General features: G+C 43.9%; 1 protein-coding gene across 11 annotated transcripts in view; it reads left to right on the forward strand.

Annotated features, from left to right (window-relative positions):
- The first annotated feature begins 10,935 nt into the window (after window positions 1-10,935).
- BUB1B (BUB1 mitotic checkpoint serine/threonine kinase B) overlaps window positions 10,936-23,252 on the forward strand; it is a 62,224-nt gene continuing 49,907 nt past the window's right edge. For 4 of the 11 annotated variants that reach the window (XM_028850732.2, XM_028850733.2, XM_028850734.2 and 1 more), the window contains exons 1-4: window positions 10,936-11,221; window positions 15,101-15,244; window positions 20,100-20,159; window positions 20,575-20,719. In XM_028850732.2, the coding sequence (XP_028706565.2) occupies window positions 11,187-11,221; window positions 15,101-15,244; window positions 20,100-20,159; window positions 20,575-20,719 (384 nt within the window). In that variant the 5' untranslated portion in view covers window positions 10,936-11,186. Of the gene's footprint in view, window positions 11,551-15,100; window positions 15,245-20,099; window positions 20,160-20,574; window positions 20,720-23,252 lie in introns of all 11 variants that reach the window. The other 7 variants (XM_028850736.2, XM_077939090.1, XM_077939091.1 and 4 more) reach the window with 2 other exon arrangements.

Below are 23,252 nucleotides of genomic sequence, written 5' to 3' on the forward strand. Positions count from 1 at the left end.
CGGAGCTTGCAGTGAACTGAGATCCGGCCACTGCACTCCAGCCTAGGCGACAAAGTGAGACTCCGTCTCAAAAAAAAAAAAAAAAAAAGAAAGAAAGAAAATACAAGTACAGTCTGTATTGTAGGGCCTAGCTACATAACCCGTGGTCCTCAAACTAGCAGCCTGAAGGATGCCTGGAAGCTCGTTAGAGATACAGAATCTCAGGCCCCACTCAGATCTAGGAATCAGGATCACATTTCAACAAGATCCCGGGTGATTCGTCTACACAATGAAGTTTGAGAATCACATTCGTAGAGATTATACAAACTGCACATCTGTGTGTGAATAAAGTGGGCCCAGCTGTGTTTCTCAAGGGTGGGAGAGGGATTACTGCCATTTTGGGTGGGACAATGTGTTGTTGTGTGGGATTGTCCCATGCTTTGCAGGACAGAGTATCCCATCCCCATTAAATGCTCACAATGCTCCCCAGTGCCCAAGACAACTAGACACTCCCTCTAACACTCTTGGTGGAGTATAGCTGCCTTGGGGTGTGAACCCCAGAAGAGGAGAGTCCCTCCACTCTTAAGACCTTGGATGAATGCAATTTGCCTGACAATAGGACTGCCTGTCCACAGATGGGTCTGGGAGGAAAGGAAAGATGCAGAAGTTAAAACATCACAGTGCTCTTCATCACGGCTTCAAGGGGTTAGGGGCTTGCTAGGAAGTGCCAGGTGATAAGCACTGACCAAAGGGGAGCCAGGGCCATAAGCCTGGCATATCCCAGGCAATGTCTGAGCTAGGAGCATTGAGGAGTGGAACAGAGGAGATACAGGAGCCCTCTGGGAGAAGCAGGAATTACAAAGTGCTGCCCAACCAGTCAGACCAGCTGGGCCGGTTTCCCCTGAGTCCTGGCAGCCCCAAGGGCTAGTTAGAATAAAGCAAATGATTGAAAACAGTTTGGCATCCCAGAGCTGTGTCTGGGGTGAGGAAGGAAATGCATACAGGTGGGTGAGGTGCCCATTCTGTGCCTCACTCCCTTCTCACCTGCAGGCCCTTCCCAGAAGTGGGAGGAATAGGTGGCTCCACAGCTGGGAAACTTGAGAGCTTAGGGGGAAAAGCCCCTGCTTTGAGAATGCAGCTGGACTCAAAACTGAAGGGGCTGGGTTTGCTCCCCGCTTGCTGCTTGTCAGGCACAGTGAGCCAGGGTCTCCTTTCAGGTCCTCACAACTCTCCTAGGCTCCTACCATTGCAACCCCCTGCACTTCCCCAGATGCCGAATGCACTCTCACTCTCCTGCCTCCCAGTTCCTCCTGTGCTGTTCTCTCCACCTGGAAAGCCCCTTCTCTCCTTTTAGTAACTCCCACTCATTTTTAAGACCCCTCTTGGCAGCACTCCCAACCTCCCTTTCTCTCGTTCTCTCAGCCTCCATGCTTGGGTGTGGGAGGGGCTCCATCCTCTTTCAAGTTCCGCTAACTCCAGGCTCCTGCTGGGGCTACAGCTCATAAGCTGTTATATCATAGATTGCTTTGTTTTTCTTGAGTATAGGACTGGTGCTTTTTTCATATATATATCCCTGGTGCCTGGCACAGCACCCAACACAAAATATTCAAGAAATGTTTGTCAAATGAATGGGGGACATCCTAGAGTGCTTGGTCTAACGAGGTCATGTGCTAGCTATTCTCTTTAGTTCATTACTGTCAATCAGTCAGTTAACCAGTATTGATTGAGCGCCTGCCTCGGGCCAGGACTTAGGGATGAAGAGTTAGAACCCACATTCTCATAGCTTTTATACACCAGTGAAGAAAACAAGGCCAACTGGAGCCTTTGCTAGAAACAGGTCAACGGGTCCAATATCTTTGTTTCCCACTGAGGAGGAAGGTGCAGCCTGTGGCTAGAGGGATGGGCCTTTCTCCTGCTTGTCTGTGTAGTGGGGTCTTCCTCATGTCAGCTGCCATAGGTCACTCATATTCATTGTTGGGAGTCTGTTCCAGGCACACATCCCACAGCTGGCAGCAGTCAGCCTCTGAAATGCCACATCTTCCTCACTGACAAGGGAACCAGAGCTAGCAAAAAAAAAAAAAAAAAGCCTTTTCTCTTGGAATGCCCACTGCCTTCTATAGCTGCATTAGGCCGTTTCTGCATTGCTCTCAAGAAATACCTGAGGCTGGGTAATATATAAAGAAAAGAGGCTTAATTGGCTAGAGATTCTGCAGGCTGCACAGGAAGCATGGCACCAGCATCTGCTTGACTTCTGGTGAGGCTGCAAGGAGCTCAAGGAGCTTTTACTCCTGGTGGAAGATGAAGAAGGAGCAAGAGAGAGAAGGGGGAGTGCCACATACTTTTAACGACCAGATCTCAGGTGAACTCAGAATGAGAACTCACCTATCACCAAGGGGATGGTGCTAAGACATTCATAAGAGATCTGTCCCACGATCCAAACACCTTCCACCAGGCGCCATCTCCAACAATGGAGAGAGAAGCCCCTTCTTTCTGTATGAGATTTGGAGAGGACAAACATCCAAACCATATCAACAGCTCCTTACAAAGGGGTTGGATGGAAAACTAGAAATAGGCTCAGATAGATCCAGAGAGGTTTGCAGCCCTCCACGCCATCTTTGGCTGTTAGGAGATGACGTTTCTAACTCTGCTTGTCCGGATTCTGTTCTCCCTGCTTTAGCTTGGGAGCCCATGTTGGAAGAAAGGCACTGAAATGCCTTAGAGCAACAAGTGTCGAAGACCTACATGGACAGGGGAAGCTTGCCTTTCTGTCTGGGCTCAAGAGGCTGGGGTTGGCTGGGCACGATGGCTCACACCTGTAACCCCTGCACTTTGGGAGGCCGAGGCAGGCGGATCACCTGAGGTCAGGAGTTCAAGACCAGCCCGGCCAACATGGTAAAACCCACTCTCTACTAAAAATACAAAAATTAGCCAGGTGCCTGTAGTCCCAGCTACATGGGAGGCTGAGGCAGGAAGATCTCTTGAACCTGGGAGGTGGAGGTTGTAGTGAGCAGAAATTGCACCACTGCACTTCAGCCTGGGTGGGACAGTGAGACTCCGTCTCAGAAAAGAGTCTGGGGTCCTCATCTTTGGTATGTTCAGTCATCCCAGAGGTGAGCCTGAAATTCTGAAACGTAAAGAGTTCCTCCAAAGTTACTCTGGGGGGGTCCCAAATTCAAGTTTCCCACTGGCCCTCAGTCTCCTAAGGCTGTTTTAAGAAAGGGAGAATATTGGCCAATTCTGGTTGGGACCCACACCTCCAGGTAAAACTTTAAAAGGACAGCCTTTAGAGAAGAAGGCAGAGATGGGAAAGAGGCAAAACAGCTGTCACCTCTCTTTAACAATCTTCTCTTCTCGCACCTAGCTGTAGCCAGCTTCGTTCCCACATTCAGCCAGACTAAGTTGTTTCCAATCATTTGGCCCCTCCCAGCCTGGGGGCCTCTGACCTCTGGCCTTTCTTTGGAAAAGCAATGCAGAGCCCAGATCTGCAGGAGTAGCTCCCAGCTGGGCCCCCTAGCAGGGAAGAAGCAAACTTTCCACAGTTTGCACCAAGCCCCAGGAGGCAATGTCAGAGAGGAAGTGAGGAAGCCTGCCTGGCAGAAAAGCAATGGAGGCTCGGACATATCCACCCACAGACACTCCATTCTCCTGCCAGTGTCCCCACAGTGGATTGGCTCTGCCAGGAGCCATCCCTACCCCCATTCAGCTATCTTAGAATTGTCACCTCCTCAAATAAGGACAGAGCATTATGTACACCATTTCCTCAGGCCTCAGAGCTATGGCGTCACATGCACTAGTCAGGAGAATCCCACTGGCTCTTCCATGGGCCCCCAGGGCCGCTGCACACAGGGCTTTGTGTGCAAAGTGGCCCCTCTGGGCACTTTTGAAGGTGTCTTCTCTGAGTAGACAAAGCAGAAAAATGTCCCCATTTGCCTGACAGGCACTCTTGGATGCAGCAATATTGATGCAACTGTATGTGTGACCCTGAATGAGTCCCTCCTTTTGAAGCCTTCCCCAGGGGGTCTGGATGTTTTCAGAGCGTCTGCCACGTTCTTCCTGTCCTGCTCAAGCTCTCTCTGGTTGATGGCCTCTGTCTCCAAGGCTACTGGAGGATGACTTGCTTCTGCTGGTGTCTTCTGTGGGGTGCTGACGTCCTGGCTCCAGGGAGGGCCTCCCTATGCTCTCAGAATGGCCAAGTGAGACTGTGCCCTCGGCGCCTGGGCACGAAGGCAGTGCTGTTGGAGGCTGGCATCACACAGAACTAGCTTTTGTTTTTCTTTTTTTGAGACAGTCTCACTCTGTTGCCCAGGCTGGAGTGCAGTGGCATGATCTCAGCTCACTGCAACCTCCGCCTCCCAGGTTCAAGCGATTCTCCTGCCTCAGCCTCTGGAGTAGCTGGGACTACAGGCACCACCACACCCAGCTAATTTTTGTATTTTTAGTAGAGACAGGGTTTCGCCATGTTGGCCAGGCTAGTCTTGAACTCTTGACCTTAAGTGATCCGCCCGCCTCAGCCTCCCAAAGTACATAGAACCAGCTCTTATGGCCACTGCCTCAGGCCCTCACTCCACAACACCGTAAGTCCTTGGGGCCAGGCCAAGAAAGGGTCACGATCCAAGGTGGATATCCTGTGCCCCCAGTCACTCCAGTTCCCCCCAAGCCCACAGACAACCCTGCTGCTTTCAGCATTCCTCTTCCTCAAAGGCAAACCTTGCTTGCTGGGAGCTCCGCCCATCAGTCCATGGGACATCCCTTATATACGGGAGTGAGTGGAAGCCCCCGCTACCTATGGTGCTGAGAGACCCTGAATTCGCTTCTCCCTCAGAATGTGGTGCCTAGATGGTGAAGTTTATTAAACGTCAGAACTGGTCAAATCTCTTAAATTAGAGCTGAGGTTTCTGGCACCCAGAGTTTGAAGTAAGAAGCTGGCAGCATTTAGATCCTACTCTGCTCTTCCTCCATAGGCAACTCAACTCCTCTTTGCTTCTTAGAGTTTGGATCACCTCATGTGTAAAATGAGCACAATCATGAGTAGTTGGAAACTCTAAGATTCTCCAAGACCTTCCTGAAACAGAAAATTCCTGTCAGAATAACGCCAGGGCAAAACAGTCTCATTTTGCACTTCCTATTAGCTACATAGCTCATTTACTCCACATCTTTTCTTGTTTCTTTTCTTTCTCTCTCTCTTTTTTTTTTTTTTTTTTTTTTTTTTTTTTTTTTTTTTTGCTTTGTTTTGTTTCGTTTTTTAGATGGCGTTTCACTCTTGTCGCCCAGCTGGAGTGCAATGGTGCGATCTCGGCTCACTGCAACCTCCACCTCCCAGGTTCAAGTGATTTTCCTGCCTCAGCCTCCTGAGTAGCTGGAATTACAGGCACCCACCACCATGCCCAGCTAACTTTTATTTTATTTTTTTTTTTTTTTTTTTTTGAGGCGGAGTCTCGCTCTGTCGCCCAGGCTGGAGTGCGGTGGCGCGATCTCGGCTCACTGCAAGCTCCGCCTCCTGGGTTCCCGCCATTCTCCTGCCTCAGCCTCCCGAGTAGCTGGGACTACAGGCGCCGCCACCACGCCCGGCTAATTTTTTTGTATTTTTAGTGGAGACGGGGTTTCATTGTGTTAGCCAGGATGGTCTCGATCTCCTGACCTCGTGATCCGCCCGCCTCGGCCTCCCAAAGTGCTGGGATTACAGGCTTGAGCCACCGCGCCCGGCCACTTTTATTTTTTTTATTTTTTATTTTTATTTTTTTTGAGAAGGAGTCTCACTTTGTCGCCCAGGCTGGAGTGCAGTGGTGCGATCTCGGCTCACTGCAAGCTCCGCCTCCCGGGTTCACGTCATTCTCCTGCCTCAGCCTCCCAGTAGCTGGGACTACAGGCGCCGCCACCTCGCCCGGCTAATTTTTTGTATTTTTAGTAGAGATGGGGTTTCACCGTGTTAGCCAGGATGGTCTCGGTCTCCTGACCTTGTGATCCGCCCGCGTCAGCCTCCCAAAGTGCTGGGATTACAGGCGTGAGCCACCACGCCCGGCCAACTTTTATATTTTTAGTAGAGACGGGGTCTCACCATGTTGGTCAGGCTGCTCTCAAACTGCTGACCTCAGGTGATCCACCTACCTCAGCCTCCCAAAGTACTGGGATTACGGGTGCGAGTCACCGTGCCTAGCCCTTGTTTCTTAACAGCCCTGCCATATGACTGCTTCTATTCTGAGTTTGTGGTCACTTCTGACCTTTTGGTTCTTTTTTGCCAAATGCAGAACAGTTGATACCTGGTATCTCTCCATTTATTGCATGTATCAGTGTGGAAATTCTCGGTTAGGCAATTTCCAATGTTTTGAGAAGACCATGAAAAGTCGGGTACTTCTACCTAAAAGCAGAAGCATAGTCCAGAAAGGAGTTTTCATGGAACTGAAGAGAGAAACTCAGCTCCTTGGAGAGTTCCCTAGAACCCTGTTAGCAACAGCTACTGTGAGATGCAACTGGGCAGCAGCCAGCAGCCCCCAGCCTTGGGCCAAGGCATCTTTTCACCTTTCATCTCCCTTCCTCCTGGCAACACAAATTGGTTTGGCTTATTGTGCCCCCTTCTCATTGGTTCTTCCACCTCAAGACACCTAATCATGGGTAAATTGAAGATGCAGCTGCTGTTCTGATGGGCAGATCTGTTAACCGCTAAGGTAAAAGAACAGCATGCTTTCCCAGATGTGGCATATTTCTAGTCCTGAACACCACCCCTCTCCTTCAATTCTGTCCCCCTTGACCCTCCTCCCACCCCAGATAGTCCCTCCTTCCTTCTGTGGTTATGCAGTAAACAAGCAGTCAGCCCAAGAGTTCCCTGGAGACCCAGAGATCTTCATCTTTGGAGTGTTTGGCCTGCTAAAGCTGAATTTTGTATTATCTATGAAGGCAAGGCAAAGTTGGGGAAATCAGGCTTCACACAATTAAGAACACAGACATATCCACAAGCCCAGGCAACAGATCATAGACTTTTGGACAACTAAATCCATCTAAAAACCACTGATGAAGGTAGGGTTGGCTTTGATGTAAAGTAAATACATAAAATTGAGGAGCTTCCTAGAACAGTCCCATAATGCTACTAGTTGCCACTGTGCCTGAAATTCCACCATTAAGATTTATTCCTGGCCAGGCGTGATAACTTACTCCTATAGTCCCAGCACTTTGGGAGGCCGAGGCAGGCAGATCATTTGAGCCCGGAAGTTCAAGACGAGCCTGTGCAACATAGTGAAACCCCATCTCTACAAAAAATACAAAAATTAGCTGGGCATGGTGGCACACACCTGTAGTCCCAGCCACTCAGGAGGCTGAGGTGGGAGGATCTCTTGAGCCTGGAAGGTAGAGGCTGCAGAGCCAAGATTGCAGCACTGCACTCTAGCCCAAGTGGCAGAGTGAGACCTTGTCTTGAAAAAAAAAGAAAAAAAGAAAAGAGAAAAATAAAAAGATGTATTTCTTCATAAATTTTCTTCTCCTGGAGCCTCCTGTTAAAATACAAGGAGCCCTGGAGGGGCAATATATTGAGTAGCACGTCCCAAAATCTGTTCTGAAAGGAGTGTGGAAAGGTTTCTTTATGGTCAAGTAAGTTTAGAGATGCAAACATATTTTAATACCCCCTGTGGTAGGCGGAATAACAGCCCTCAAATATGTCTGTGTCCTAATGCACAGAACCTGTGAAGATGTTACTTTACGTGGCAAAAGGGATCCGGCAGATGTGATTAAGATGCAAGACCTTAAGATGGAAAGTTTAGCTTGGATCATCCAGGTGAGCCCAATTTCATCACCCGCGCAGAGAAACGTTCCTGACTGTGCTCAGAGAAAGAGATGTGGCAACGGAAACCAGGTGAGAGAGATACTCTATTTCTAGCCTTGAAGATGGAAGAAGGCAACCATGAGTTAAGGAGTGCCAGTATATGCCTCTAGAAACTGGAAAAAACGAAACAAATTCTCCCAAAGAGCCTTCTGATAGATACCCGGCCCGGCCAATATTTTATTTAGCACAATGAGACCCACGTCAAATTTCTGACCTATCAAACTGTAAGATAATAATAAATGTGTATTGTTTTAAGCTGTTAAGTTTGTAGTAATGCGTTACAGTATCATTAGGAAACAAACACACCCCCATCCTTGGAGATTCAGGTGCACTTTGGCATATTAAGGGCTCCACGAAGCTTCTCATTTAACCCAGCACTTTAGAGACTTAATTGAACACCAAACTCTTAATCCACCGTAACATGTATTAGCATCTTAGAACATGATGTGAAAAATACTGCATCTCAGCATTAACTATTTTTAACACCTGAGTGTGATTTAGTTCCAATGTTTTCAATGTGATAAGTGAAAGAATGGGACACAGGACAGATAAGTTTTGATGGCCCAGCATGGAGGTCTAAAGAGGCGAGGCCGGGGTTGGAAAACTCATGGGAGAGCGGTGAATGGATAGGTGGGCACATCCTATGAACTTTGGCTGCTACACAACTTGTGTTGTTGTGCTCAATAGTTTGTGCCAAGGCCTCCTTGCCCTTCAGGCTGACCATCTTCTCCAGGACATTTCCCCTGACCTCTCCCCAGGACTAGGTTGGAAGCCTCTCTCATATGCTTCCATGGCCTCCTGAGTTTCTCTCCAGCTGAAATTGCCTGTTTTTGTCTTTCCTACTGGCCTGAAGTTTCTTTTCTTTTTTTTTTTTTTTTTTTGAGACGGAGTCTCACTCTGTCGCCCAGGCTGGAGTGCAGTGGCCGGATCTCAGCTCACTGGAAGCTCTGCCTCCCGGGTTCACACCATTCTCCTGCCTCAGCCTCCCGAGTAGCTGGGACTACAGGCACCCGCCACCTCGCCCAGCTAGTTTTTTGTATTGTTTTAGTAGAGACGGGGTTTCACCGTGTTAGCCAGGATGGTCTCGATCTCCTGACCTCGTGATCCGCCCGTCTCAGCCTTCCAAAGTGCTGGGATTACAGGCTTGAGCCACGGCACCCGGCCTTGGCCTGAAGTTTCTAGAGGGCAAGTTCACTGTTCTCATCTTCTGTGTCCCATCCTGGTTCAGCACATTGGGGTGAGCCTTTGTCTCACCCTCATTAGACCTTACATGTGTACGAGCTTAATCCTGACTTTCTTAGAATTGGCAGGTGCAGTTAAAGCCTATCCCCACCCAGGCCCTATGTTGGCTGCCAAGCTACAGTCCAGCCTAAGAACTCATTTTCCAAATTAAACCACAGAGCACCTCCTGTCATACATTTTGGAGTTTTGTTTTGTTTTGTTTTGTTTTACCTACCTCCTTCTTTCTCCGTAGTGAAACAAGCAAGGGGTTTAGCCTGAATGAGTTCTACATTGTACCACAGTTTATGGGAAATCCGACTAGATTATAGGAAAGACTGAGATCAAAAGACCAAATGCTACATTTCCAAGATCGTTTGTAGGAAATAGTCAAAACTGAGAAGCCGTAGATATGAACAGGACACCCTGTTAAAAGGAAATGAAGTGCTAGGCCAGTACTGGCATAAGGTAAGAGATAAAATGAGCCAGTGAGAGAATCCCATGCACCACATCTCACATGATCCAGGAAAGCTTCCTGGATGTGGAGGACTAGGATGTAAAGAGTAACCAAAATTTCCTATGAGGAATCACCCCTTCCCCTCTCTCAGTCCCAAGGTGAAACACATGACTTGGTTCTGAACAATCAAAGCCCTGAAATCTACTATCCCCAGTGACTGTTTGGGAGGAAGGGGTTAAGCAGGGTGACTCCTAAGTCTGAATTTGAACCTGTAAGGATAAAGTCCTGAATCTGTTGCCCAATGGAGAATGACAATAAACCAACAACAAGAGTACAGGCGAGGTGGAGAGAGGCCCAGTCCACATGACTCCTGGATTAAGCTTTATCTGAAGTCTTTTATATATAAAAGACAGTAAACTCCCTTTTCTGAGTAGGCCAGTTTAAGTTGGATTTCTATTTCTTTGGAATCAAGAGTCCTGATGATTCAGAGGAAAGAATGACTTACATAACGTGAACAAAGACAGAAAGCTGGGAACTAAGAAACAGGGAGTAGTGGACAGTATCCTCAGCACCTGCCTCTGGGAACTGCTGCTTCTCCGACCATCCCCACAGTCATAAAGGAGAAATCCCCTGTACCTGTGCTTTCTTAAACGACCCTGTTCTTGCCTCAAGGTGGCTAGTGCCTGTAATCGCAGCTACTGGGGAGGCTCAGGTGGGAGGATCACTTGACCCCGGGAATTGGAGGCTGAAGTGAGCCATGATCAGGCTACTGCACTCCAGCCTGGGCGACAGAGCAAGAAGAAGACCCTGTCTCTAAAACAAAACCAACCAAACAAAAAGATCCTACTCCCCTGGTCACATCTGATCTATCACAGTTTCTTCCTCAGAAAATTGAAATTGCGACGAACAGTTTAATGTCAGTCAAGGCTCGTCTCCTGAAGGGGAAAAGAGGTGAAACCTTGGGAACCATAGCATGGCTGTGTTTACTGCTTGTGGACTGAGCAGAAGAGAAAGCAAGACAATATCATCACTTTATAGATGAGGAAAGCTGACGGTCAGAGAGATTATATAGCTTGCCTAAAGTTGCACATTTGGTATGATTTTACAGAACTAGAATCCAGCTTTTTTGAATTCAAGGGTGGGGCAGGAAACAGCTAGGTCCGTGGCCTAAGAACCCCGCACGGGTGAGATTTGGGGCAGACAGCAGGGGTAGTCACTCTAGAAGAGTCAGGCCAAGTGCAAGCACTCAGAGACATCTCCCAGCACTCAAAACAGCAAAGAAATTCTGGTGCTTTAAGTGTTCCTCGCTCAGCTCATAGACTCGCCTTCCAGCCACGACTCAAGACAGCACCTGCAGAGAATATGTTTCGCCTAAGCCTATTGTACTTCCGCGGCCATTGACTCCGGGAAACTACAATTCCCATTATGCACCGCGACTTCGCAGACTACACCGGTATAAACTACAAGCCCCAGAATGCCTTGGGCGAGAGGCTAGAGCACGGAGGAGCGAAGGGGCGTGGCCACGTCGACCGCGCGGGACCGTTAAATTTGAAACTTGGCGGCTAGGGGTGCGGGCTTGAGGTGGCTGATTTGTAAGGGAGTCGAGTGCGTGCCGTGGTCGTTTCTGTAGCTCCGAGGGCAGGTTGCGGAAGAAAGCCCAGGCGGCCTGCGGCCCGGAGGAAAGACCTGCAGCAGGACGAGGACCTGAGCCAGGAATGCAGGATGGCGGCGGTGAAGAAGGAAGGGGGTGCTCTGAGGTAGATACGGGAGAAGAGCTGCTGGGGGCTGGGCCTGAGAGGACCCGAAGGTGCCTGGTAGGTGATAGAAGGTTCCGCTCGGAGTAGTCGAGGGGGAGATCGGCACTGTCAGAACAGGCCCCGCCGGAGCCTCCTTCCTTTTGGAGTCGAATGCCAGAGGTGGAGGGGAAAAGGCAGTGGACTGAGGGCACGTGCGAATCCTGCCTCATCCAGCTTCAAAGCGAAGAAGGCTGCGGGACCCCAGCGGAACAAAGACTTTGGAAGTTGTAATGTGGTCTTGTTTGTAACTCAGCTCAGCCACCTGCTAGTTGTTTGACCTTGGGCAAATCGTATGTATGGAAAACGCTGATGTTAATGCTGCCTTACGTGGTTCTGGGGGAATTCAAAGTATTTGTTAAGTAACTGCTTCCAAATAAGCCATCAACAAAAGGCAGGTGCTATGCCAATAGCACAGAGATCTAAAAAGCCTTTAGCCAATATCATAGACATCTAAATTATGCCAATAGCGTAGAGATCTAAAAAGCCTTTCTCTGCATGTTTGCGGCTTTTCCTTGTATTAAAAAAAAAACTATATTGCAGTTCTAGGTTGGAAATGTGTATGTGTGTTCACCATGGTGCCCACAATACCTAGATAAGTGCTATGTCATGGGCTCTTTCATTCACGTAACGAGTATTTTTTTGGCTAAGCTCTGAATGCAGCAAATATACAGACACCCAAATCTCAACCCTCATGAAGCTTAAATTCTGGGTTGGATGAAGGTGGGGGAGTCAGACAATAAGGAAACTGTTAGGTGGAGATGGTGGTCAGTATTTAAAAAAATAAAGCAAGTGTGGGTAGGGAATATTGGGAGTGGAGACTGGTGCAATTTTAGCTTGAACACTGGAGCCTCACTGAGATGTCATTTTGGTCAAGATGTGAAGGAATCTCAAAAGCTAGCGGTTCTATATCTGAGGGAAGTACAAAGGCTGAGGGTGAGAGCTGGGGAAGGAAGTTGCATCTGGCATGTCCAAGGCCATTGTCACTGGAGCAGAGTTAACTAGAAGAGTAAAAGGATATTACATAAAAATGGTGAAGATGCAGACATTGTAAGGACTTAGCTTTTACTCTAGTTGTAATCAAAAGTCACTGGAAGGTTTTGAGCAAAGGAAGGACATAATCTAACTTGGGTTTAAGTGGGGTCACTTTGGCTGTAGTGTTGAATACACTAAAGGCAGCAAAGGATGTAAGCAAGGGACACTAGTTAAGAGGTTGTTGAAATAATTCAGCCTGAAATAATTCAGCTCAAAAGTGAGTTGAGCCAGGTGGAAAACAGTGGAGATGATGAGAAGTGGCTGATTTCTGTATATATTTTGAGGGTAGAACCAGTAGGATTTGCTGACTGACTGAGGGGTATGAGAAGGGCATCAAAGTTGGCACTAAGATTTTTGGCTTGGGCAACTGAAGAATGGGATTGCCATTTATTTGAGAAAAAGGAAGACTGTGGGAGGAGCAGGTCTGGGAGGAAGTGGGGGCAGTCTTAGCTCAATTTGGGATATTTAACTGAGATAATGTAATCACTATTTTTAAGAGCAAGAGAAGAAAGTTCAGATGAATTCAACAAACATTCAGGGCATAATAGTGTTATATTTTGTATTAGATCGTGGGCATACAAAAATAAATGGCATAGCCTTTACCTTTACAGGGTTCACACAATATAGAGCAGGTCCTGGTATAATGTCGTTTTGTTATTATGTTGATGAGAAAAAAAAAAATTCATTGCGGGGCTGCTGTGTATGTGAAGTTTGCATGTTTTCCACATGTCTGCATCGGTTTCCTTAGGTACTCCAGTTTCCTTCTACATCCCAAAGATGTACCTGTTAATAGGCGTGTCTAAATGATCCCAGTCTGAATGAGTGTGAATGTGAGTGCTCCCTGTGATGGAATGGTATCCTGTCTAGGGTTGGTTCCTCACTGAGTTGCTGAGATGGGCTCTGGCCACCCTCGACCCTGAACTAGAATAAGTGAGTTGGAAAATGAATGAAGGAATGAATACAAATTATTGTAAAATAAAAATCTGTAAAGGCTGGGCGCAGTGGCTCACACCTATAATCCCAGCACTTCAGGAGGCTGAGGCAACAGGATTGCTTGAGCTCAGCAGTTCAAGACCAGCCTGGGCAACATAGTAAGACGTGTCTCTATTTAAAAAGTTTATAGAAAGTGTGTATGATAATCATACAAATGCATGACAATAAACAATGCCTTATGAAAGTGCCCAGCATGCCCGCTATAATGTTACTGTTTGTTTTTGAACTTTGTGGTGGTAGGAGGTACTTCTTGAAATTTTCACTCTCAAATGTTTATTCCTTGAGTTAACCCACCAGCACTATGACTGCAGTCACTCACGGATTCACGAAAAATTGGGTAAATGATTATTTTTTGTTTTCATTAATTGTTCTTAAGTGTATGGATAGCTCACATTTATTTCAATGTTTAATATTAAAAGTGTTTCGAGTCTTTATTTAGAAGTTTGGTGATGTTTTTGTGACCAGAAATATGCCATAGGAACATAACTCTTGTTTATGTCGATCAGCCTGTGGTAAAATTGGTTTTGTTACATATCATTTTGATTAAAGTCATAGTTTCCAAGAAGCTGTCTCCAATGTTAAGTGAGAACTTATTGTAGTTAAAAAGATGTAACTGATTACAACTCGAATTATTCATCACAGTTAACTTTAAGTTTTCAGCGCTCATCTAGACTGAAGTCCCATATAACTTTCACTCTATTTCAAAGATTAGTTCCAATGTGTCTCTCTTTTTAAGTCCAGAGATGATGTCTCTTAGAAGTAGTCTTCTATCTAACAATTGCAAACCTCTGAAGTGCAGAATGCATAATGGCAATTACCTCCAAAACGTTTTGGGGATTCTCTCAGTAGGCTTGATAGAATTGGGTGTGGGGATACAGGGGATGTGACTAGTAAACTGTGTGTGTTTGCTTCTGCTTTTGGCTACCTATATGTACAGACTTCAGTTTTGAGTCATCATTGAAACATGGGACATTAGTCACACCCACACGTTGCTAATTTTAATTTTTTCTTTTTGAGACAGGGTCTTGCTCTGTTGCCCAGGCTGCAGTGCAGTGGTGTGATCATGGCTCACTGCAGCTTCGGCCTCCTGAACCCAAGCAATGCTCCCACCTCAGTCTTCTAAGTAGCCATGACCACAGGCATGTACCATCACGCCTGGCTAATTTTTCACTTTTTGTAGAGATGGGGGTCTTCCTGTGTTGCCCAGGGTGGTCTTGAACTCCTGGGCTCAAGCACTCCTCCTGCCTCAGCCTCCCAAAGTGATAGGATTATAAGCATGAGCTACCATGTCCGGCACTAATTTTAAATTAAACTAGATGATGCATTCAGTGGTAGGCATAGAATTACTTATTGCCTTTTTGTCTACTTTGCCAAATTTATAACACTTTTGTTCTCTTCTTTTCTTTCTGCATTAAGCCCTATTCATTTTTCTTTTCTTTAAAGAAAGAGGTGGGGTCTCGCTATGTTGCCCAGGCTGGTATCAAACTCCTGGCTCAAGAAATCCTCCCACTTTGGCCTCACAAAGTGGTGGGATTACAGGTGTGAGCCACCACACATGGCAATGCCCTATTCTTATAGTGCTGTCTACAGTATCCTTGCCAAGTTGTCTTCCATTGGGCAATACTGTAGCCATAAACTTGAAAAACAGCTAACAAAGAAGCTTAGGCGTATAATAATAATAATAATAATACTGTGTCAGTCCACTATATTCAACCCAAGACCGTGAATAATCACCTATCGGAAGACATTTACAATAATCTAGTGCTATAATAGTCAATGTTGGTATGAGATTTACATTTGTTTCCTTCTTCACAGTGAAGCCATGTCCCTGGAGGGAGATGAATGGGAACTGAGTAAAGAAAATGTACAACCTTTAAGGCAAGGGCGGATCATGTCCACACTTCAGGGAGCATTGGCACAAGAATCTGCCTGTAACAATACTCTTCAGCAGCAGAAACGGTGTGTAGAATGGCTGAGTCTCAACCTGTCATCATTCATCCCAAATGTTGTAGATAACGTGGGTGTGGATCCGTGAGGGATGGCATAATGAGTACTCTTCAAAAATTGGTAGTATGAAAATCTGTTCTCTATCTGCCTTCATATCACATGACAGCCATCTGAAGATATCCTCAAGTATAATTAAGAACAAAGGCTATAGGATTTCATTTCATTGTGGTGCAGCCAAACTCTTTATCAATAGAAATGCAATTTATACAGGGGACAGTGATAAACATAGTAAAGCAAGTATTACATTGCAATGCTTCCCAAAAGTATTATGTTAGGAAGTTATTTTTGAGAGTATGACAAAAAAAATAGTGGTCTCCAAAGACATGTAAACCTCAGAACAATTGAATTTATACTAGAAAGTTCTCAATAATGATTTAACAAACTCTGGATAAATAAAAGCTGAAAAATACTCTTACGTTATTCAAATGGACCTGTGGATCTTGTTCTCCTTTAATACATGTTTTGATAAATATGCTTTTTAAAAAAAAAAAGGTAAATCAAAATATCAGTTTCTACCTTCAATCTCTGACAAAAAGAAATACTGCCATTACAGGCAAATTATCATAATTTGGGATTATAATGTAATGACTATTCTTATTAATCTCTTTGGATTTTTTTTTTTTTTTTTTAAATATGACAGGGTCTCCCTCTATCACCCAGGTTGGAGTACAGTGGCCTGATCTCAGCTCACTGCAACCTCTGCCTCCCGGGTTCAAGTGATTCTCCCACCTCAGCCTCCCAAATAGCTGGGATTACAGGCATGCACCACCACGCCCGGGTAATTTTTGTATTTTTAGTAGAGATGGAGCCTTGCCATGTTGGCTGTGCTGGTCTTGAACTCCTGAGCTCAAGCAATCCACCCACCTTGGCATCCCAAAGTGCTAGGATTACAGGTGTGAGCCACCACACCCAGCCTCATTCATCATATTTTTTCATGTTACATGCATCAGTAGATTACTGTTTTTATTGCTGAATAGGATTTCATTTATTTATTCACCAGTTGATGAATATTTAGATTCTTCCAGTTTTGTGCTTTATGAATAATGTTGCTATGGACATTCTTGTACAAGGCTTTTTGTATACATAATTTTCTTTTTTTTTTTTTTTTTTTTTTTTCAGAGATGGAGTCTCAAACTGTTGCCCAGGCTGGAGTGCAGTGGCATAATCTTGGCTCACTGGAAGCTCCACCTCCTGGGTTCATGCCAGTCTCCTGCCTCAGCCTCCCTGGTAGCTAGGACTACAGGTGCCTGCTACCATGCCCGGCTAATTTATTCTATTTTTTAGTAGAAACGGGATTTCACCGTGTTAGCCAGGGTGGTCTCCATCTCCTGACCTTGTGATCCGCCCGCCTCAGCCTCCCAAAAGTGCTGGGATTACAAGCGTGAGCCACCGCGCCTGGCAGTAGACATAATTTTCATTTCCCTTGGAATGGAATTGTTGAACCATAGAATAGATGTAAGTTTAACTGTTGAAGAAACTGGTTTACCAAAGTGGTTGTAAGATTTTACATTCCTACCAGCAACTCGTGAGAGTTCATTTGTGCCAAATCCACTCCAGTATTTGGCGTTGTCAATCTTTTTCATTTTAGCCATTCTAGTTTTGTGGAGTTGTGTCTCATTACTTTGCATTTCCCTGGTGACTAATAATGGTGAACGTTTTTTCACATGCTTTTTGGCCTTTTGTATATCTTCTTTTGTGGTGTATCTGTTTAGATATTTTGCCCAGTTTTCAAATTGTGTTGCAGGGGTTCTTTATTTACTTTTCTCAGGAGCATAGATTCAAGTTTTCCCTGATACAAGTTTCAGGAACATAGTTCAAGATTCCCTGAATCTATGCTCCCCAGTAGGGGTTCTTTAGTCTCTGTAGTCTCCGTATTAGTCTTTTATCAAATATGTGTTGCAAATATTTTTTTCCCTCACCCATGGCTGTTTATTTTCTGGGTTTTTTTTTTAACTGCTAAGTTTTAAATTTTGATGAAGTTCAATTAATTAGTGTTTTTCTTTTATGGTTAGTACTTTTTGTGTCCTCTTCAGGAGACTTTTGCCTACCCCAAAGTCACAAAAATACTCTCTTATGTTCTCTTTTACTAGTTTCATTATTTCAGCTTTTTTTTGAGATGATGTTTTGCTCTTGTTGCCCAGGCTGGAGCATAATGGCATTCTCTCAGCTCACTGCAACCTCCGCCTCCCGGGTTCAAGCGATTCTCCTGCCTCAGCCTCCCAAGTAGCTGGGATTACAGGCGCACACCACCATGCCTGGCTAATTTTTTGTATTTTTAATAGAGACAGGGTTTCACCATGGCCAGGCTGGTCTGGAACTTCTGACCTCAGGTGATCCACTGGCCTCGGCCTCCCAGAGTGCTAGGATTACAGGCGTGAGTCACTGCGCCCGGCCAAGCATTGTTTTAGCTTTTACGTTTAGGTGTATGATTTATCTTAATCTTAAATTTATCCTTATATATGGTGTGGGGTTGGAGTAAAAAAGTTTTTTTCCCCCCATATGGGTTATCTTTCTAGTTGTTCTGCCGCCATTTGTTAGATTTTTTTTCCTTTCCTCATTGAATTGCATTGGGGCCCTTTTCAAAAATCATTTGACCACATATGTGTGAGTTATTTCTGGACTCTATATGCTGTTCTATTGATCAAATTGTTTATCCTTTCACCAATAATACACTGTCTTGATTAGTTTTACATAGCAAGTCCAGCAGAGTGAGTTCTACAGCTTTTGTTGTTTTTCAGAATTGCTTTAGTTATTCTTGGTCCTTTGCCTTTGCAAACAACTTTTGAAATCATCTTGGCAATTTCTAGAAAAGAGCATACTGAAAAGGAGGAAAAAAAGGCTGGGCGTGGTGGCTCACGCCTGTAATCCCAGCACTTTAGGAAGCCGAGGCGGGCGGATCACCTGAGGTGAGGAGTTTGAGACCAGCCTGACCAACATGGAGAAACCCTATCTCTACTAGAAATACAAAATTAGCCGGGCATGGTGGCACATGCCTGTAATCCCAGCTACTTGGGAGGCTGAGACAGGAGAATCGCTTGAACCCAGGAGGCAGAGGTTGTGGTGAGCCGAGATCGCGCCGTTGCACTCCAGCCTGGGCAACAAGAGCGAAATTCTGTCTCAAAAAAAAAAAAAAGAGAGAAAAAAGAAAAGAACCTACTGGGATTTTGATTACGTTGGTTTGAATCTACAGATCAATTGATAAGATTGCTGATTTTTATCAGTAACATCTTAGATTTTATTTTTTCACCATTTCTGCAGATAATCTCATTATTTCACACTTTAATTGCCATATTAGCCTCATAATTGTGGTCCCTTCTTCTTATGCCTGGCTATCCTTATAAAGTTCTTGATTAATCTTTTTGAAATCTTATATTTAAGATGCCCTCCAATAGTGGCTGGAGTAGATGGAATCCAAAGTCTTTAAATTTACATTTAAAGCATATGCTTCTTACTTCTCCAGGGGTCTCCGTTTGTTCTCGGTACTGACTTTATGTTATAGCTTAGGGTCCACTCACCTTCCTTTGGATGAACTCTTCCACCTTCGTAATTTTATTCAATATTAGTTTCCCTCTGTCTTGAAAAAACTGTTTTTCTTTCAAATTCCGTGGTTCCTTCAGAGTCTCACCTTCTGAGGCTACTTCTGTGATACCTCCTTTTGACTTCTTAAAGCCTTTACTATCCATTCTTGGTAACTATAATTTCGTATACCGCTTTGTATTACTAGTTCATTTTTCATTTGTGTACTTTGTTTTTCTTATTAGAGTATAGATTCCCATGTGACAGGAACTAATTTATTATTTTTAGATCAAACATAACTTCTTATCCAATTTTTATTAATCATTTATCCAAATTATGGCTTATTACCTAATTCTTCCCCTCTATTCTAACTGGTCAGTCTTAACTTGGTCTTAGCCCTCCCTGCCTTTGCCAGCATTTTATAGTCATATGTTACCCTTTCTTTGAGGTATTCTCCAAATTATCTATGGTATTATTCTTCTCTGACTAATGTTACCCATGGAATTTTTTTTTTGAACTTTAAAATTCTTATTTATATATTTGTTCATGTGTGTAAACCCTTTACATTTAAGACTGGTCAACCTAATAAAAAAGTACTATTATTATCCCCTTTTACAAATAAAGAAACTGAAAACAGAGTTTTAAGTAGCTTGTCCATGTTACTCAGCTTGTGATTGGTGGAGCTGAATTTGAATCTAGGTTGTCTTGTTCCAGAGTTTTTAACTGCTGTGTGATATTAATACTACTTTTCTGTATGTTGTCTTGAAATTTATTTCTCTAATTTCTATATATTTTCTCTCTCTTCTTATGTTAAGTAGAATCTTATTTCTATTCTTTTTTTTTTTTTTTTTTTTTTTTTTGAGACATAATCTCGCTCTGTTGCTCAGGCTGAAGTGCCGTGCTGCGATCTCTGCTCACTGTAACCTCTACTTCTGGGTTGAAGCGCTCCTCCCACCTCAGCTTCCCAAATATCTGGGATTACAGGTGCTTGGCACCACGCCCAGCTAATTTTTGTATTTTTAGTAGAGACGGGGTTTCACCATGTTGCCCAGGCTGGTCTCAAACTCCTGACCTCAGGTGATCCACCTCCCCTTGGCCTCCCAAAGTGTTGGGATTACGGGCATTCGCCACCATGGCTGGCCTTTTTCTATTATTTAACAAACCCATAAACTCTAGTGCAATAATTTAGATCAATATGACCTACTTATTACATGAATAAAAATGGAAGTGATACTTGTTCATTGGCTGTTGTCACTATTGCATATGCTAACTTTTTCTGTTTAAATTTCAGGGCATTTGAATCTGAAATTCGATTTTACACTGGACATGACCCTCTGGATGTTTGGGATAGGTGGGTCTTTTTATTTCACAAGGACAATAGAAACATTAACAGATAAGTCTTTATGGCCATGTTTCTCAAATTGGGGTATATGGAGTGTGTGTCAGAGTAGAGAGTGGTGTCCTGGCAGCACAGAGATCCAGAATAATCAAAATATATTTTCCTGAGGTGTTTAAGATTCAGAAAATTTCGAGTTTATGATGTATGCCTTTGAACTACACCCTTGTATCCCTATCCTCAGTTTTTCCCAGAAGCATGTATTAGAGATACTTTGGAGAAGTTTGAGGGATACAGGCTTAGGGTATGTCATTGAGGACCTCAAAAGAAACATGCTTTACTTCTGCTTAAATCCAGAATGGGTCTTGGAGCAGGAACAAAAGTATCTGTTCAGTTTAAAATGTGTTCTTATCTTTTTCTTCCCATTTAGGTATATCAGCTGGACAGAGCAGAACTATCCTCAAGGTGGGAAGGAGAGTAATATGTCAACATTATTAGAAAGAGCTGTAGAAGCACTACAAGGAGAAAAACGATATTATAGTGATCCTCGATTTCTCAATCTCTGGCTTAAATTAGTAAGTCTTTCTCAAGTGTCATCTGAGTTTTAAACTAAGAGAAAGTAAAACCTGAGCCATTTTGAACCATTTAGTAGATTGGAAACATTTAATAAATATGCAATACTTCTTAAATTGGTTCTACTTAAAGGTGGACTTAAATATAGTATAATAAGGTATTTTCGCCCTTTTAAGATTGATTGCAAAGTCTGTAGATCTCTCAATGAGTATGGATTATTAATTTATTTTAATTTTTGAAACAGGGTCTCACTCTGTCACCCAGGCTGGAGTGCAGTGGCTCCATCATGGCTCACTGCAGACTAAACCTCCTGGGCTCAAGCAATCCTCTCACCTCAGCCTCCTGAGTAGCTGGGACTACAGGTGCTATGCCATTGCATCCAGCTAATTTTTCAATTTTTAGTAGAGATGACGTCTCTCTCCGTTGCCCAGGCTGGTCTCGAACTCATGAGCTCAAGCCATCCTCCCACCTTGGCCTCCTCCCAAAGTGCTGGAATTATTTGACCTCCCAAAGTGCTGGGCCTCCCAAAGTGCTGGGTGTAGGCATAAGCCAACACCCCTAGCCCAGATTACTTACTTATTTATTCTAAACATAACTGGGTGTAGTGGTTCATGTCACTGGTCCCAACATTTTGGGAGGCTGAGGTGGGCTGATTGCTTGAGTCCAGGAGTTCAAGACTAGTCAGGGCAACATGGTGAAACCCCATCTCTACAATAAGTACAAAAATTAGCCAGGTGTGGTGGCACAGCACCTGTAGTCCCAGCTCCTCAGGAGGCTGAGGTGGGAGGGTCACTTGAGCCCGGGAAGTCCAGACTACAATGAGCTGAGATTGCACCACTGTACACCAGCCCAGGTGACAGAGCAAGATCCTGTCTCAAAAAAACAAAAACCAAAGCAGAAAAACATAATTGGGCCATTCAACTGTACTGGATGGGAAGGTGCAGGAACTAACATTTGGCAGCAGTGTGGTTGTTTGGGGGAAAACTTCCCTCTGTGATTCTGGTATCCCTTTTACCCCTTTATGAAAGTCATCAACATAAAGAAGTGATATTTTAGTTTTTTATTGGTCTTTGGACTTTTTTCACCTAGTGTATTGCTACAGCCAAAAATGTCTGCCTCAGCTGGGCATGGTGGCTCATGCCTGTAATCCCAGCACTACTTTGTACTGTCTCACTTGACATGTAGGAAAAGCATATTTTTCATTTAAAAAATGACCACGGTTTCTTAGACATTAATATTACTGCTTTTATTCTAAAATAGAAAAAAAAATAAATATTTGGAATTATTTACAACCACTGCAATATGATGAAATATTGACATTAAAACTGATAAGATTTCTTTCTAAAACCTCTCGACATTAAAAGTGATAAGATTTCTTACTAAAATAAAGTAAGAAATAAATTTCTTACTAAAATAAGTCTTGAGGAGGACTATTTTAAACTTCCAATACAGTTGACCCTGTCCATAATGGAACACACACATACACACAATAAAACTGGCCCCTTTGCCACAGATTATTATCCTACCTCTTAAAAAAAAAAAAGACAAGGAACAACTTAGAAGAAACAGTTGCTAAATTTAAACAGCTAAACTGTTTATTTATTAGTTTTTTGTTTTTTTGTTTTTTTGTTTTTCTTAACATATGGGGTGTCAGTCTATCATCCAGGCTATAGTGCAGAGGCAGGATCATAGCTCACTGCAGCCTCCCACTCCTGGCCTCAAACGATCCTCCCACTTCAGCCTCCCAAAGTGCTAAGACTACAGGTATAAGCCACCATACCTACCTCCACATAAACTACTAATAACTCAGGACACATTTATCAAGAATTCTTACAAATCAATAGGGAAAACAAGCCAGTATCATAAAAAGCATAATCTAGATCAGTGCTACTGAAAGAAGGGTTTGCATACTGTGTGAGATAAGTACAAAAATTGAAAGTGAGCTTTAGAAACTTTGGTAACAATTTGATGTTGCCGGGACATCCAAACACATCATCATTCTTCGAGTAACTTCTGTTTTTATTGTATTTTATATCAGTCCATAATGGAACACACACATACACACAATAAAACTGGCCCCTTTGCCACAGATTATTTGAGAAGCACTGGTATAGACAACTATCAAATTCAAATGATCAGCACTAGAATGATCAGCAATAATCTGAACTTTGTATATGGCTGACTTGGTACATATTAAACTATTGCTTTTTCTTTGTGGTTCTGGTCAAGAGGAGTAACAGATTAATTCTTCACACTACTTTCTTTTGCTTTGCAGAAGGATTTCTCCAGTGAGTTATTTTATGTGACTCCTACAGTCTAGCTAAGGAAAAAATTGTTTCTGGAAAACATCTGGTATTTTTATTTAAAGGTATAAAATTATTTTAGTTTGGCAATTTAAGGGTTACCAAAAAAAAGGTTTATTTAACTTTTAGATCTATTAATCTAACCATATAGTCCTTTTATTTATGTTATTTCTTAAGTGATCTCATTCAGCACTCTGAATAACCTGATCTTTACTGGCTATCCCATGCACAA

Source organism: Macaca mulatta, chromosome 7, assembly GCF_049350105.2.
Source record: "Macaca mulatta isolate MMU2019108-1 chromosome 7, T2T-MMU8v2.0, whole genome shotgun sequence".
Lineage (NCBI taxonomy): Eukaryota > Metazoa > Chordata > Mammalia > Primates > Cercopithecidae > Macaca > Macaca mulatta.